At 51.3% G+C, this 16,738-nt stretch overlaps 2 protein-coding genes across 5 annotated transcripts in view; both read left to right on the plus strand.

Moving 5' to 3' along the window:
• Positions 1-14,626, plus strand: part of LOC118219093 (filamin-C-like) — a 34,039-nt gene extending 19,413 nt beyond the window's left edge. Inside the window, exons 19-47 of one of the 2 annotated variants that reach the window (XM_035401973.1) lie at positions 12-129; positions 277-539; positions 928-1,525; positions 2,824-2,997; positions 3,262-3,424; positions 3,589-3,749; positions 4,133-4,300; positions 4,468-4,591; positions 4,838-4,994; positions 5,140-5,329; positions 5,463-5,486; positions 5,707-5,954; positions 6,438-6,530; positions 7,227-7,326; positions 7,708-7,848; positions 8,026-8,154; positions 8,372-8,707; positions 9,071-9,274; positions 9,450-9,602; positions 9,824-9,946; positions 10,240-10,488; positions 10,741-11,010; positions 11,247-11,384; positions 11,534-11,649; positions 12,438-12,570; positions 12,827-13,003; positions 13,175-13,393; positions 13,871-14,077; positions 14,403-14,626. In XM_035401973.1, coding sequence (XP_035257864.1) covers positions 12-129; positions 277-539; positions 928-1,525; positions 2,824-2,997; positions 3,262-3,424; positions 3,589-3,749; positions 4,133-4,300; positions 4,468-4,591; positions 4,838-4,994; positions 5,140-5,329; positions 5,463-5,486; positions 5,707-5,954; positions 6,438-6,530; positions 7,227-7,326; positions 7,708-7,848; positions 8,026-8,154; positions 8,372-8,707; positions 9,071-9,274; positions 9,450-9,602; positions 9,824-9,946; positions 10,240-10,488; positions 10,741-11,010; positions 11,247-11,384; positions 11,534-11,649; positions 12,438-12,570; positions 12,827-13,003; positions 13,175-13,393; positions 13,871-14,077; positions 14,403-14,590 — 5,364 coding nt within the window. In that variant the 3' untranslated portion in view covers positions 14,591-14,626. The remainder of the gene's footprint in view (positions 1-11; positions 130-276; positions 540-927; positions 1,526-2,823; positions 2,998-3,261; positions 3,425-3,588; positions 3,750-4,132; positions 4,301-4,467; positions 4,592-4,837; positions 4,995-5,139; positions 5,330-5,462; positions 5,487-5,706; positions 5,955-6,437; positions 6,531-7,226; positions 7,327-7,707; positions 7,849-8,025; positions 8,155-8,371; positions 8,708-9,070; positions 9,275-9,449; positions 9,603-9,823; positions 9,947-10,239; positions 10,489-10,740; positions 11,011-11,246; positions 11,385-11,533; positions 11,650-12,437; positions 12,571-12,826; positions 13,004-13,174; positions 13,394-13,870; positions 14,078-14,402) is intronic. The other variant, XM_035401974.1, reaches the window with a different exon arrangement.
• A 1,172-nt stretch (positions 14,627-15,798) lies between these two features.
• The window catches only part of LOC118219097, a 35,425-nt gene continuing 34,485 nt past the window's right edge, over positions 15,799-16,738 (plus strand). For 2 of the 3 annotated variants that reach the window (XM_035401977.1, XM_035401978.1), the window contains exon 1: positions 15,827-16,213. The gene's annotated coding sequence lies outside the window, so the exon portion shown is untranslated. Of the gene's footprint in view, positions 16,214-16,738 lie in introns of all 3 variants that reach the window. The other variant, XM_035401979.1, reaches the window with a different exon arrangement.

Consider the following 16,738-nt stretch of genomic DNA (forward strand, 5'->3'; position numbering starts at 1 on the left):
CTCTCTCTCAGGGAAACATGACCATCTCAGTTTCATACGGGGGTAACCCGGTTCCTAAGAGCCCCTTCAATATCACCGTGGCCTCTGCCCTGGATCTCAGCAAGGTCAAAGTTCAAGGGCTGAACAACAGTAAGTGTGCTGTGCCACATACCTAGAACTGGGGAATTCGGTACATTAAATTGGACTCAACACTGGCCAGTTTACAGTGTAAAAAAGTGCGGTAGCAGTGTTTAAGAGCAGGATGAAGAGCAGCCCCTCTGTGTGTGTGTCCTGCAGAGGTGGAGGTGGGGAGGGACCAGGAGTTCTCCATCGACACGCGTGGGGCCGGGGGCCAGGGCCAGCTGGACGTGAAGATCACCTCGCCCTCCCGCCGCCCAATCCCGTGCAAGCTGGAGTCGGACGCAGCCAGCGGGACCCACTCGGTGAAGTACATCCCCCCCGAGGAGGGGCAGTACACCGTGGACATCAGCTACGACGGGAACCCTGTCCCGGGCAGCCCCTTCTCTGTGGAGGGGGTCATGCCCCCTGACCCCACAAAGGTACGGGATGCACTGGTGACCTCACACACCTGAGAGGGGGGAAGAAATTATCACTCTCACTTTCACTCTCACACTCACTCTCACACACACTCACACACACTCACTCTCACACTCACTCTCACTCACTCTCACACTCACTCTCACACTCACTCTCACACTCACTCACAGGAACACACGCACACTTAAGAGCTGAGAAACTCTAAAAACCCCCCAAAAAACAGCAGACGCTGTAACCCTCCAAGACTGTACAGTTTGAGATTCCTGGTTTAACCTAATTTAATATTCCAGCTGGAGTGAAAATCTGTGACTCTGTTTTTTAAGCAATGTGCAGATAAACTGCAGTAGATAGATTCCTCGAGCTCACAGATGCACCGCCCCTGTGCTGCAGGTGCGCGCGTACGGTCCGGGCCTGAAGGGCGGGATTGTGGGTAAACCCGCGCCCTTCTCCATCGACACCAAGGGTGCGGGCACGGGCGGGCTGGGCCTGACGGTGGAGGGCCCCTGCGAGGCCAAGATCGAGTGCCAGGACAACGGCGACGGCTCGTGCTCCGTGTCCTACCTGCCGACGGAGGCCGGCGAGTACGCCATCAACATCCTGTTCGCCGAGGCGCACATCCCCGGCTCGCCCTTCAAGGCCGCCGTCCTGCCCGCCTTCGACCCCAGCAAGGTCACGGCGAGCGGCCCGGGCCTGGAGCGCGGCAAGGTCAACGAGGCCGGCTCCTTCACCGTGGACTGCTCCAAGGCCGGCGAGGCCGAGCTCACCATCGAGATCGTGTCCGAGTCCGGGGCCAAGGCCGAGGTGCACATCCAGAACAACGCCGACGGCACCTACGCCATCACCTACATCCCGCCCTACCCCGGCGCCTACACCATCACCATCAAGTACGGGGGACACGCCGTGCCCAAGTTCCCCGCCAAGCTGCAGGTGGACCCCGCCGTCGACACCAGCGGGGTCAAGGTGCACGGGCCAGGGGTCGAGCCCAGAGGTAAGACTACACACGGAGATAAAGCTAGTGCATAGATCTACTATGTATCTAGTCAATTAGATAATGTCTATGGTATTGTAAATTAAGGGTCCTATACTCAGCAAATATGTTCCCAGGAGAGTCTATGTATAAGTTAAGGAAGAGTTTCTTCAGCAATCACATAGACCTCCATGCAGGACCATAGAGAGAAGTCCACATATTTTTACAGAGAAGATAAAAAAGTAGCGCATGTTACAAATGAACATCCTGTACCCCATCTGGTGATCGGGGGTGTTCGGTGTCAGTGGGTTTTCAGGCAGAAGCGAACTGTGGAAGCAGTATTCTGCTTTCCTGCTTAGCTGGCCTCGCTCTTCCTCAAAGGATAATTAATAGGCAAGTAATTAACTGAGCAAAGCTGAGCCATTCAATCTGCTGCGCTACCACAGATAATGGAACAGTCTTAAAATAGCTCCAGTCTTCCATTCTGAGAGGAGACTCATAAGGAAACTTCTCTTGGATCTACAGCGATTCAGTCGTCCCTTCTTCTCTTTCCTCCCCTCCCCTCCTCCCTCCATTCCTTTCTCTCCTCCAATTGCACATTCTCTCCGTCTGTCCGTGAGGGAAAATAAACAGCGGTAAAACCACGGCGACTCGACCGCAGCCCCATGCGGTTTAGCTGAGGATATTTATTTATTTTATTCACACGGACTCAACTCGAGCTCCTGTTCAAGCCAATCAACAACCGCCTCTGTGGGAACAGGAGTTTTTAGAAATCCCCCGAGCTCCAGCACGTAGATTATGCTGCGAAATGAATGACTAGTCCACGTATGAACTACAGGAAAAGCGTCTCAATGTTTACAGCAATCGTTACACACGTCTCAGCTTACTGGCCTCAACATCGCTGTGGTGCTTGTGAATCTTCTGGGAACGTTCCAGAATGTTTGCCAGAAAGTTATTCAGTTACCTGGTCGTCTGTTGACAAATGGGGGGGGGGGGGGGGGTCGCACTTGGTAGCTGCATTGACCCATAATACCTGCAATGTGTGTAACAGAGTTTCAGAGAACAGGTCGAACAGGAAACAGAGCAGTGCTGCTTCCACAGTGGAGCTCACAGTAAATGGAGCATTTGATATTGTAAATTGTGCAGATTTGATAGGAGTGGCTCGTATCCAAAATGCCCTCCCTTGGAGGCTAAATGGGCCGAACCTATAAAGTCGTTTTACGCCTGTTGCAGATTCTCAGGTGTCTGGTTTCCCTTCTTGCCGTTTTTTAAATCAAAAGAGCGTAACACTGCCCCCTGGTGTCTGCTCCCGTTCACAGGGGTCCTCCGTGAGGTCACCACGCACTTCATCGTGGATGCGCGCGCCCTGGCCAAGACCGGCGGCAGCCACGTGAAGATCAGGATCGTTAACCCCTCGGGCGCCAACACGGACGCCTACATCACAGACAAAGGGGACGGGACCTACAGGGTGGAGTACACGGCGTACGAGGACGGTAAGAGCTCAGCGACTTTTCCGCTGTGCTGTGTTTACGAAGGAAGTCGGTATTAGAGTAAAATGCTTAAAAGAGGACTCACAAAAGTGTGGCCTTGGCTCTGCAGACCTGCTCATGGAATCTACATGAGTAGCCAATCAGGTGGCATCAGCTTGTACTATGAGCGAGAGAGAGGGGGAGAGAGAGATCCATGGCATTGCAATATAGATGTGCTTTCATGTACCAATGAGTTCATTAAACCCTGCACCCCCCGTCCGTCCTCAGGTATGCACCTGATCGAGGTCCTGTACGACGACGTCGCCGTTCCCATGAGCCCCTTCAAGGTGTCCGTGACGGAGGGCTGCGACCCCACCCGCGTGCGGGCCTACGGTCCCGGCCTGGAGGGGGGCCTGGTCAACAAGCCCAACTGCTTCACCGTGGAGACCAGGTGCGCACCGAGCACGCTCACTGCAAGCTCGACAGCTTTGACATATCAGAACATGAACAACAATGAGTCTGTTATCGCTGTACATAACTGTGACAACAGCAGTAACATCTCTTTCTCTCCTCTTCTCTCTCTCTCTCTCTCTCTCTCTCTCTCTCCCTCCACAGGGGTGCTGGTACCGGGGGCTTGGGCCTGGCCATCGAGGGCAGTTCGGAAGCCAAGATGTCCTGCAAAGACAACAAGGATGGCAGCTGCAGCGTTGAGTACATCCCCTTCACCCCTGGAGACTACGATGTCAACATCACCTTCGGAGGACATCCTATCCCAGGTAGCATTGCGCTCCTGCTGCCAAATCCAATCTTACAACAGGATGGACCAAAAAGAGCCTGTCCAGCAGCTCTAATAGAAATCAATCTACATGACCAGTCTATTTTTTTTTTTAAATCACTCAGGTAACTTTATTAAAGGAGACTAAATGAGCTTTAAATATAAACGATGGGAGCAGGGAATCTCTGATATTCATAGTGGTCACAATATACAGTTTAATGCTAGAAGCTATAATTGCACAGCTGTATATTATATGTAATATATTGTATAGCGTGTATTGTGTATGTCATATTGCTGGTGGAGCTGAAACCTGGATGAGAGGAGGTGTGTGAATAAGCGAGTGTGTGTGTGTGTGTGTGTGTGTGTGTGTGTGTGTTCCTGCAGGCAGCCCGTTCCGGGTGCCCGTGCGGGACGTGGTGGACCCCAGTAAGGTGAAGTGTTCGGGGCCGGGCCTGGGGAGCGGAGTCAGAGCCCACGTCCCACAGACCTTCACCGTGGACACCAGCAAGGCTGGGCTGGCCCCTCTGGAGGTGCAGCTGCTGGGGCCTACAGGTGAGGGGACCGCACACGCGCACATTCACGCACGCAGGCGCACACACTAACACACACACACATTCACGCACGCATGCGCACACACTAACACACACACACACACACACACACACACACACACACACACACTCAGGTTCTGATCTCTGTGCCGTTTCCCCTCTGCACAGGCACGGCTGAGCCAGTCAGCATCAAGGACAACAGCGACGGCACACACACGGCCAACTACACCCCCGCCAGCGACGGCCCCTACACCGTGTCCGTCAAATACGCTGACCAGGAGGTGCCCCGCAGGTATCTTCCTCTTTCCTTTTTTTAACCCTAACCCTAACCCTAAATTCAGATAAGCTTTATTCGCTTGACAAGAGCACCTGTGTTGCAGAAGTGTGAAATTCCATAAAAACACACCCTCCAGAAAGAGGAAAGAAGTAAGCCCTCCCTCACCCTCACACTCACCCCATCTCTCTCTCTCTCTCTCTCCCTCTCTCTCTCTCTTTCTCTCTCTCTCTCCCTCTCTCTCTCTCTCCCTCCCTCCCTCAGCCCGTTTAAGATCCGGGCGCTGCCCGCTCATGATGCCAGTAAGGTGCGTGCCAGTGGGCCAGGGCTCAACGCCGCGGGGGTGCCCGCCAGCCTCCCTGTGGAGTTCACCATCGACGCCCGCGACGCCGGAGAGGGGCTGCTCACCGTGCAGATCCTGGTGAGTCCAGACAGACACACACACACACACACACACACACATACACACATACACTTTCTCTCTCTCGCGCACACACACACACTCAGCCACACTTATACGTGCATATATGCACACACACATTGCTAACGGCTAGCTGCTCCTACAGGACCCAGAGGGGAAGCCAAAGAAGGCCAACATCAGGGACAATCACGACGGCACCTACACCGTGTCCTACGTGCCGGACATGACCGGACGCTACACCATCACCATCAAGTACGGGGGCGACGAGATCCCCTACTCCCCCTACCGAATCCACGCCCTGCCCACCGGGGACGCCAGCAAGTGCCTGCTCACTGGTGAGTCATGACCCCCCCCCCCCCCTCCCCAACCGACCCTGTCATTCGCATTAGACTGGAAACATTCAGAACAGAAAAAGTGGAAAAAACTGTCAATAACCTTATTGTCTTTATTTTTCGTCTTTATTTACAGTGTCTATTGGGGGACACGGAATGGGTGAGCTATGCACAATTTTTTATTGTGATTAAATATAACAGAACAAAATAAAATGTGTGCTTAATTTGCATTGAATTTCACACAGGAAAATGTTTAATGTTAAATCAGAACACATTGAATCTCTCCTGGACTCCACATGAGCTGATGGAGATGTGAAGACACAGGGAAGCCGGTCTCCTGCGCATGCATTGTCTGATGATTGTAAAATGGCCGTTCGCAGGCGCCGGTCTGGGACCTAGCATTCAGATCGGACAGCAGACGCTCATCACCGTGGACGCAAAGGCTGCTGGGAAGGGAAAGGTCACCTGCAAGGTGTCGACTCCCGACGGGGCGGAGCTCGACGTCGACGTGGTGGAGAATTCCGACGGCACCTTCGACATCTACTACACCGCCCCGGAGCCCGGGAAGTACGTCATCACCATCCGCTTCGGAGGAGTGAACATTCCCAAGAGCCCCTTCCACGTGGTGGTGAGTTCCTCCTGCCGCGCCACAGACCCTGGAAGCAAGGCCGGGCTCCTGCAGCGGCTGATTGGTCCTCTCAATAGTGACTCGTTTTGTTTTATGCCCCACATGATGTAACAGTGACATTTCTAGGACATTTACAGACTTTTCTGAGCTTTAACGTGTAGATGCATACAGTATGTGCTGTTAATCTTGGTTGGTGCATTGTAACATGCTAATCAGTGTAACATGCTAATCGGTGACGACAGATCGAGGTTTCATGAACTCCATAGTGGGCGGAGCCACAATGAGCAGCCAATTGCTGACTCGCCTGAAACAATCACATTTTTCTCTATTATTTTCAGCAAAGCACAGTGATTGGTTCAAATCAGGAAGTGTATCAACAGCCCCACCCACTTCTGGTTTAATGCAACCTCGCTCTCCCCGTCATTCATGTTGACGCCTACGTGAACATGTGACTTACCTTACCTTACCTTACTCACTTACTAGGCCTGTGAATCCATTCCTATAATCGAGGAACCGTGCGACAGCCAGCAGTTACAACCGCCCTACTCTCCATACCAGGGCTACCCCCCCCAATGGGTATAAACCACCCCCTTCCCCTCCCATAATTTCCTCTCCATCACCTCCCCCCCACCTCCCCACTTCCTTCCTGTCCAGCGCACTGTCAGAGAGGCCTGCTCTTTTTAAAGCCTGCCCGGCTCGTTGATTGAATTGGGGTTTTAATTTTGTCAAATCTTGCCGCTGTGATGTTGCCCCCGACGGCCTAGGCAAGGGCAGATTCAATTCTCTGACTCAAAGCCGATCTCTCAAATGGAGAGACGATCACTTGACCCAGAAAATGAAATGATCAGATTTCCCGTGCACAGATGGGATTTCTTACGAGTGGTAATTTCAAAGGCTCTTACTTCTTTAATAAAGGAGAGAGCATGCTTCAGTGTCTGCAGGCCACAGAGGGGTACATCTCTCTCTCCACCTCCACCCACTCTCTCTCTCACTTAATTTATCCATCCCTCCAGCCACCAGTTCTTCCCTCGTTCGCTCTTCTGCTCACCGGATTGTCTCTCGGGCACTTATAACGCACCGCTTTGTCTTTTTTGTGTTATTTGTCGAATGATGTTTCTGTCTGTGTGCATGCCTCTCCATGAGTCGGGCCTACAAAGCCTGTGCTCTCGCCTGAATTCCTCACCCAGAGCGAGAGCTTCTTTACGGGCCCAGGCATCTGCTTCTCACCAAAGGCTGGACACTGAGTGCGTGATGTCTTCCATTTGTTTCCAGGCAACAGAGGAGCCCGTTGTCCCCATTGACACCAAGGAGCCCATGCTCCGCCCCTTCCACCTGGTCATCCCCTTCACCGTGCAGAAGGGAGAGATCACAGGTGAGGTCCCACAGGTGTCACCGGCGAACGATGTATCCCATGAACCTTTCTTCTGTAAACCAGCTTTGGTTAAAACCGATTGCAATGAATCTGTGCATTAATGCCAAAACTGGAGCTAAGCTTTTTTTTTAAGTTTACTTCTAGTTTAGCACTATTGATTTTCACAGATTCAAAATTGGTCTGTTTTCAAGTTTATGTTACTGTGTTTTTGGCGTGTTAAGTTTGTATTATTTATACTTTGTATACACGTTATTTATTATGTGTTTTGCGCTGGCTGAGCACAAGGGGTTCTGTGCTGAAGCACACCCCCCTTCACACACAGGCACTCCCATCAGTGCTAATCTCTCTCTGATGCTAACGATGTGCTCGTGTGATCCACAGGTGAGGTTCGCATGCCCTCAGGTAAGAAGGCTCGCCCTCACATCACAGACAACAGGGACGGAACAGTGACCGTGAAGTACTCCCCCACCGAGAGGGGCCTGCACGAGATGGACATCAAGTATGAAGGCAACCACATACCAGGTATGTACCCACAATGCACCGGGGCCCCTCTGCTACCCACTCCCAACGCAGTATAAATGCTTAACTCTATGAACGTGAAATAGAGAAACGTGTTTGTGAAACTCGCTATGTTGTCTGTGGCACGTGAGAAAACCACCAGGCTCTGATGGTTTGTTATTTCCTTCCTGTCCCGGACAGGAAGTCCACTGCAGTTCTTCGTGGACGCCCTTCACAGCGGTCATGTGACAGCCTACGGCCCCGGGCTGACCCACGGCATAGTCAACAGGCCCACCACGTTCACCATCATCACCAAGGACGCCGGCGAAGGTACAGTCCAGCCTGTCCCAGCCCAGTACATCTGAGCTGGTCTCGTCACATGTACAATTTCAAACTGATTTTATTTTTATTTATGGTATTTGGGGGAATGTTCAAACACTTAGCTGCCGTTAAATGTTTCTGCTACACAGCAATGTGTGTGCACTGCTGTAATATGTAGTCGCCACTTGCCATGGTAACCGTGTGATGGCTGCCCCCCTCTCCCCAGGTGGTCTGTCTCTGGCTGTGGAGGGTCCCTCCAAGGCGGAGATCACCTGCAAGGACAACAAAGACGGCACCTGCACCGTGTCTTACCTGCCCACCGCCCCGGGCGACTACAACATCATCGTCAAGTTCGACGACAAGCACATCGCTGGCAGCCCGTTCACCGCCAAGATCACAGGGGACGACTCCATGAGGACGTCGCAGCTCAATGTCGGCACGGCGACCGACGTCTCGCTGAAGATCATGGAGACGGACCTGAGCTCGCTCACGGCCAGCATCCGAGCGCCGTCGGGTAACGAGGAGCCCTGCCTGCTGAAGAGGCTGCCCAACCGCCACATCGGTGAGCGGCTCGCCGAGCCTGAAACCATGGCAACCATGGGAACCAAGGGTTCTGTGACCGTAGGCTGTGTGTGCTACAGGGCTGCAGGGTCCGTAACCCTGGTCCTGGAGAACCACAGGGTCTGGCAGATTCTGCTTTCACATTGAAATGCAGCCAAGAAACCAGATGCAAAAAAATTTACTGTAATTGAGCAATTACATACTGGGTAACAGCAGAAACCAAGGCACGCACCTGTTGCTCTCCAGGACCATAGAAATCTAAATTCCCAAATTACTTCATGGGTGAAATGAGATTTTTTTTAAAAATGTCCTGTATGTGCCCATGTTTGGGGGGACTAACGCTGCCCCTATTCCGTGTTCTCAGGGATCTCCTTCACCCCCAAGGAGGTGGGCGAGCACGTGGTGAGCGTTAAAAAGCAGGGGAAGCACGTGACCAACAGCCCCTTCAAGATCATGGTGGGCCAGTCGGAGATCGGGGACGCCAGCCGGGTCAAGGTCTCCGGCAAGGGCCTGGTGGAGGGCCACACCTTCGAGGTGGCCGAGTTCATCGTGGACACCAGGAACGCAGGTGAGGGGCCAGGTGTCAGTGCAGTAGGTAACCTTGGAAACTTTACTGTGCAGGTTTAAAGCAGGAGTTCACTGTCTTTAGCCCATGTTTGCGTGGTGATGCCAGGGTCTTTAGACTTGGAGCGCAGTCTTTCATGGTCAAAGACCCACACACCCTGTCCTGACTGCTTCGCCAGGGTACGGAGGTCTGGGACTGTCGATCGAGGGTCCGAGCAAAGTGGATATAAACTGTGGAGACGTGGAGGACGGGACGTGCAAGGTGACCTACTGCCCCACCGAACCGGGCACCTACGTCATCAACATCAAGTTTGCCGAGAAGCACGTCCCAGGTGAGCGTGCTGGTGGCTCTGCAGCCCCCTCACTAGGGGTCACTGGCTTATGCTGACTGACAGTGAGGTGGAGTGTGGGTTGTCTCTTGACATCCCAGAATAAGCGGACTCAGTGTTATCTGCTCAAGGCCCTGTGGAAACAGAGGCTAGCAGCTGGAAAGCCCTGAGGGACGGGCGTTGAGTGGGCGGGGCCTCCCTGACGGCTGGTGTTCGCTCCACAGGAAGTCCGTTCACTGTGAAGGTGACGGGAGAAGGAAGGATGAAGGAGAGCATCACCAGGAAGAGGCAGGCGCCCTCCATCGCCACCGTGGGGAGCACCTGCGACCTCAACCTCAAAATCCCAGGTGAGAATCACAACATGAACCAGTAAAAAAAAAAAATTTAAGTGAAGTAGATGTCTTATTGAGTGGGGCTGAATAGATTATGCACCTTAAATCTTTCCTGGTAACATTTGCAGTACATTTATTTCATAACAGGAACGAAATTTTATGGGTGAACCCAATTTAGCTTAGGCTCATGTCTCTGTCCACTTCCTGTATCCTCTTTCCGAAGCTTCCTGTTTCATCACTTCCTGTTTTTCCTCTTTCTTTTTTTCCTCCTCCTCCTCCTCCTCCTCCTCCTCCTCCGCCTCCCTCAGGGAACTGGTTCCAGATGATGTCGGCCCAGGAGCGTCTGACGCGCAGCTTCACGCGCAGCAGCCACACGTACACGCGCACGGAGCGCACGGAGATCAGCAAGACGCGCGCCGGCGAGACCAAGCGGGAGGTGCACGTGGAGGAGAGCACGCAGGTCGGCGGCGGCGGGGACCCCTTCCGAAACGTCTTCGGCGACTTCCTGGGCCGGGAGAGCCTGACCACCTTCGGCGGGATCGCGCCCAGACAAGAGGGTGAGCAGGAGTGTGCCCCCTAGTGACCCCTGTGTGAATGACACCCAGTGCAGCCGTCTGTGGCTCATTTTGGTGCTCGTAACACTGTAAGCCGGGACAGTGCTTTTCATTGAGCCTGTGCTAAAGGGTCTGTGGTGTGTGTTAACTGCATGGTTCACTGTTTATTAATATAAATTTACACAGGGCCTGAGTTTGAGCTGTAGTTGTGAGGTCTCTCTGACACGGCGCTGTCCCTGCCCCCGCCCCTCTCAGGTGAGACGGGTACCCAGGAGATGACGGCCCAGGTGACCAGCCCGGGCGGTAAGACGGCGGACGCGGAGATCATCCAGGGCGAGGACAGCACCTACAGCGTCCGCTTCGTGCCGCACGAGATGGGCCCCCACACCGTCAGCGTCAAGTACAGGGGCCAGCACGTGCCCGGGAGCCCCTTCCAGTTCACCGTGGGGCCCCTGGGAGAGGGCGGGGCCCACAAGGTCCGGGCCGGGGGCACGGGGCTGGACCGGGGCGTGGCCGGAGTTCCAGGTACGTTTCGGTAACAGGGTGTTCCGTCCCGTTTACTGACTGTGTGAGCATTGTCAAGGGGAGTGATCTGTCTCCCTCTGTCTCCTTTCAGTTTAATATGAATTATAATTTATTGGGATGAAATGCAGAAAGTTCATACAGTATGTTATGGCTCTATAGTTCAGAGACAGTCTTTTGTTGTTGCTCACTTTCTCTCTCTCTCCCTCCCTCCCTCACACACACACACACACACACAGCGGAGTTCAGCATCTGGACTCGTGAGGCCGGTGCAGGCGGTCTCTCCATCGCTGTGGAGGGCCCCAGCAAGGCTGAGATCTCCTTTGAGGACAGGAAGGACGGCTCCTGTGGGGTGTCCTACATGGTCCAGGAGCCAGGTAAAGCTCAGAGCACCCACGGAACACTGACACACCTGAGGCTCACTCTAGATAGCAGAGAATATTGCATCCACCTGACTCTGCTGTAGCGCACTGGTATTCAACATCTGAGCAGCAATAATAACATCTCCCCTATTGTCTTTCTACAGGTGATTACGAGGTGTCAATCAAGTTCAATGACGAGCACATCCCCGACAGCCCCTTCGTTGTGCCCGTTGCCACGGTATCGGACGACGCCCGACGACTCGCCGTCACCAGCCTCCAGGTATACCAGCCGACACCCGCATTCCATGCTGCACGTATACCTGTTACACCCCGATCACTGCCCCTCACACACCGTAACAGTAATTCTTTCTGTTCGTTTGCCTTTGTAGCGCTCGTTAGCTTAGCTTAGCTTTCATACTGGATCACCCACACATACAGCTGGAGGTTTAACGAAGCACCGGAGGCCAATTACCTTGGGGTCTAAGTAAAGTATATTACCTCAGTGCAATTTGGGAATCAAGCCTGCAACCTTGTCACCCCGTTCCTCTCTCATCTTCAGTGTATGATCCTAGCGCAACACTACACCCGGGAGACCCATCCGCCAAATCCTCACCCTCTTATTTATAGCGCTGTTTATTCCTGGAAACGTCATGTCTGAAGCCGGGGCAGTGCCTCAGCCAGGCAGCCGATACGGGCTGTGCGTGTGGCCAGAGTCCTGGCGATGAGAGCGGGGGTCAGCTGTCTCTGTGTCTCACGAGCGCTGTTACTCTACACCGCATGAATCTGCTCTCTGGGCCTGACCTGTGGTGACCACAGACTGACAGAACAGACACGCACAAACATAGAAAATACCCACTCATAGACACTCATAGAAACACACACGCATACTCAGAAACACACACTCAAAGAATAATAATGGTGAGGTTGATTAACAACAAACAATAATAATGTATTGGTAATGTTTACCGTATTGTATCATATATAGTGTATTTTGTATAGTGGATAATCTCTCTCCCTCTCTCTCTCTCCCCATCCCTCTCGCCCTCTCTCTCTCTCTCCCTCTCTCAGGAGACAGGCCTGCAGGTGAACCAGGAAGCTTCGTTTGCGGTGCAGCTGAACGGAGCGAGGGGTGTGATCGACGCCAAGGTGCACACGCCCTCTGGGGTGACGGAGGAGTGCTACGTCACCGAGCTGGACAGCGGTGAGCGTTCCCACGGCAACGCAGTTACCTCGGGACACAGTTACCTTGTGCACACTAGCCAGCCATTCCCGACAAATATCAAAAACAGCAATAATGAAAGGCTGTACATTTATCATATGGCATTTGTGATGGGTTAATAGAATTGAGACTGTAGAACAGAACTTTCTTTGCCCTTAATTGGAGTTTTGCCACTCCAGAGCTATTGTGACATTTCCTGTCTGACTGACCCCGTAACTCCGCCCCTTCCTGTCCGCAGACAAACCCACGATCCGCTTCATCCCGCGGGAGAACGGCGTTCACTCCATCGACGTCAAGTTCAGCGGCTCCCACATCCCCGGCAGCCCCTTCAAGATCCGCGTCGGGGAGCCGGGGCAGGTCGGGGACCCGGGGATGGTGTCGGCCTTCGGACCTGGACTGGAGGGAGGCACCACAGGTAGGACTCTCCTCCCCCTGCGCTCTAGCGCCACCTGCTGTCGCGGAGGACTTCCAAAAAGACAAACATAAAATGTCTGAAGTTTACAAACCTATTTTTTTTCTTTTGCTTGTATCTACCTGTGAGCTCACAGCAGACTGTATTCCCTCTGCTCTCCGTCGCCCCCTGCAGGCGTGCCCTCTGAGTTTATCGTGAACACGTGCAACGCGGGATCCGGGGCCCTGTCCGTCAACATCGACGGGCCCTCCAAGGTGAAGATGGACTGCAGCGAGTGTCCCGAGGGGTACAAGGTGACGTACACGCCCATGGCCCCCGGAAACTACCTCATCTCCATCAAGTACGGCGGGCCCCAGCACATCGTGGGGAGCCCCTTCAAAGCCAAGGTCACAGGTGAGGCAGGGACTCAGAGTGAGATGTGCATTTACAGAGGCTGTAATTTATAGTGGCTGGGACCAACAGAGATGTGTACATATAAGGACTGGGATTTATACAGCAAGGAGCTCATTGAAGTAGAAACTTATGCACTTAAGGCAGGTATATTTAGAAGCAGAGACTTTTAAATCACTCACCTTTACAGTGTTCTGCTTTCTACTCCTGCTAGGGTAGAGCAGGTATCCAAATTATAAAATAACTGTAGACTGAAGCCCTTCAGGTAATGCATACTGAAGAGACGTTGAATGAATGTTTTCAGTGATGAGCTCTTGCTGTAGACGTTTACTTGGTCTAGATGCCTTACGTGGGGTTGCGCTGTGCACTTTAACAGTGGAGATATATTTGTATACATATATCTTTTAAATACTTGTCTGTGTGATGGAGACAGTTGTGATGTAACTCACGCTCTCTCTCTCCCTCTCTCTGGCCCACCAGGCGTCCGTCTCTCGGGAGGTCACAGTCTGCACGAAACCTCGTCCGTTCTCGTGGAAACCGTCACCAAGACGTCCACTATGGCTGGGGCCTATGGCGCTCTGCCCAAGTTCTCGTCCGACGCCAGCAAAGTGGTGTCCCGCGGGCCTGGGCTGACCAAGGCCTTTGTGGGCCAGAAGAACCTCTTCACTGTGGACTGCAGCAAAGCAGGTGAGAGAGGACACACACGCACGCATGCACGCACGCACGCACACACACATGTATTTTCATACACACCGACACCCATCCACATAGATGCAATCAAGTCGTCTTCATGTTAGCTTGGTACTCTTTCATGGAATGAAGCTGCACTACAGCTGACAAATTCTGACTCAAAGCATTTTTATTGCAATGCATTCTGGAAAATGTAGTCCCTAAAATCTAAACAAATAGCTAACAGTGCTCGCTTAGCCTGACCAGATGTGACAGGCGCCAGTGCTCGACACCTCTGCTGACCACTCAGAGCAGTGACAGTGCATCTCTTGCCCTCTTACAGGCACAAACATGCTGATGGTGGGCATTCATGGACCCAAGACCCCCTGCGAGGAAGTGTACGTCAAACACATGGGCAACAGGGTGTACAACGTGACGTACACGGTGCGGGAGAAGGGCGACTACATCCTCATCGTCAAGTGGGGGGACGAGAACGTGCCCGGGAGCCCCTTCCGCGTCTCTGTGCCCTAGAACACCCCCCCCCCCCCCGCACCCCCCCGCCCCCGCCCTCCCCCAGTCCAATGAACCTATCCCAGAAACGCACCAAAAAATGCAAAGACTTTTTTCATGGGGGAAAAAGACAGAATTTACCATTCAAGCATTGTGCCAAATTTGTATTAACCTTTGAGCATGCCCTTTGTGACATCATAGCAGCCGCGTTCCATGCTAATTAGCTTCACAAGCCATGCCCTCTTCTTATAGGCCAGGCAGAGCCAGCTAGGTTTTATTTTCCTTTTATGGAAATCATTTTAAAAAAAACTGTTTTCCTGATGTTTGAATGTAGAATTTGCAAAACAGATTCTTTTTATTTTCAACTTGAATTGGCCAAATCTCATCAGTTTTTTTGTGAGCTAAGGGCACCAGTTTCTTATCAGCAGCCTGTTTCAGCCAAAGACACGAAAGCACAGTGCCATTTTGTTTTTTTATACAAGCACAGGAAAACATAAGATACGCAAGATCAATATCTGTCAGTCTAACTACAGTACTGTTGCAAGAATTTATTTATTTTGAGATTTTCTTTATGAAAGGAAATGTGTCTTATATTGATAGAGGAGGCAATCCAACAAAAAGCATAATGCGATTGCCTGTGAGATGTTATGATCCAAAATCAAAGAATGTAATCGGTGACAAGACTTTTGTATGGAGAAAGATGTAGCAATGGTTTGTTATGTGAATGTTAAAATGGAAGTTGAAATCGTACTGCAGCCATGAGTGACATTTTATAGTGTTTTTTTGTATGTATTAAGTGAAAAGAAAAAAAAAATCTAATGGTTTGATATATTAACCTATTGTTTGGTAAGACTTTGCAGACCAAATAAAAAATTAACTGCTAACTTGCCACAAAAAGCATAATGTTTTGTCGTGTTTTATTTGTAAAATGGCTACGTAGCATTGCTGCAAATCGAAACAGTCTCCTAAGTGGCAACAGGTTAATTGAAACAACAGTATTTAGACATCGTGAAAGATCAGTAATATATTCCGACGCCGCTTTATGGTTGAGAACACCATCTGGTGGTGAAAACGTCCCATTACAGGCAGCAGGTAAACTGCCGCTGACCAATGGTAGGCCACTGCATTCAAACCACTAAAACCAGGTGAGGCGCATCAGCAATCAAGGCTGTTGCGCTGCAGCCGCTCGTGCTTTCTGTTGATGTGTTTGTTTGACATTTTAAATGCGTTAAAATTTAGTTTATAAAACACGGTTTTAAAGTGTTTAAGTTCAAATATAATATATGTAATAACTATCCGCCCCCCCAAACAATCCTGTCCACATGCCTTTTTACTAAAAATATCCTACTTTAGTCCTTGTGCAGAAGTACTCTATTTGTGTTTGTTTTGGTCTTGGGTTTGAGCTTCCATGGCGTTCGGATGTCTTCAGTTCTGGGATTCTCAAGTCAGTCTGCTCCTGAGGATATACAAATATAACTGGATGGATTACAAATTTTGTCAGAAAACTTTAGTTCGGCCCTGGGCCAAAACGGACTGTTGTTTACGCCCATTCTGGCGTGTAACATGCCACTTTATGGGGTTGGAAAAAGAAACGGATTGAGACCCGGAATACGCCTGCGAGACGTAAAGGCCTTTGAAGTGCTGGTGAGTAAAATGGTAAAATGGGCATTGTAAAAATGCGTTCACGTGCAGGTCTTGAATGTAGATTTCTGCAGCGCGAGCCGTCTGAATGGAGTCGTTGCAAATATACTCGTATTATGTGGATCATTTAATACGGTTCAAGATGAGTTACGGAGCAATACTGTGCATGTTGAAAGGTTATTATCTTGTCTCTTAAACCATATCTTGAAATTGGTATTGCCCTCATTCCAAAAGTGAAATATTACTATTCAATAAGGAGACTACTATTACGGTGTAGTGAGATTAGACAAATTAGAAAGTGACATTAAATAGCGTTCATAAATAATGATATGATATATTGTTCTCAGTGAAATTACAATGCGAGCTGTGATAATTTGTCTTCTGGTGATATCAAACGTGCAGGTTTCTAATATGAGACTGGGTCTGGTGAAACAATTTTGTCCATAATTAGACTGCCACTGAACAGTGAAAATGCCATCCATTGGACCTTTTTTAAGGTCAATTTTCAGGAGGTATCTTTAGCTAGAA

The sequence above is a fragment of the Anguilla anguilla genome, chromosome 19 (genome assembly GCF_013347855.1).
Source record: "Anguilla anguilla isolate fAngAng1 chromosome 19, fAngAng1.pri, whole genome shotgun sequence".
Classification (NCBI taxonomy): domain Eukaryota; kingdom Metazoa; phylum Chordata; class Actinopteri; order Anguilliformes; family Anguillidae; genus Anguilla; species Anguilla anguilla.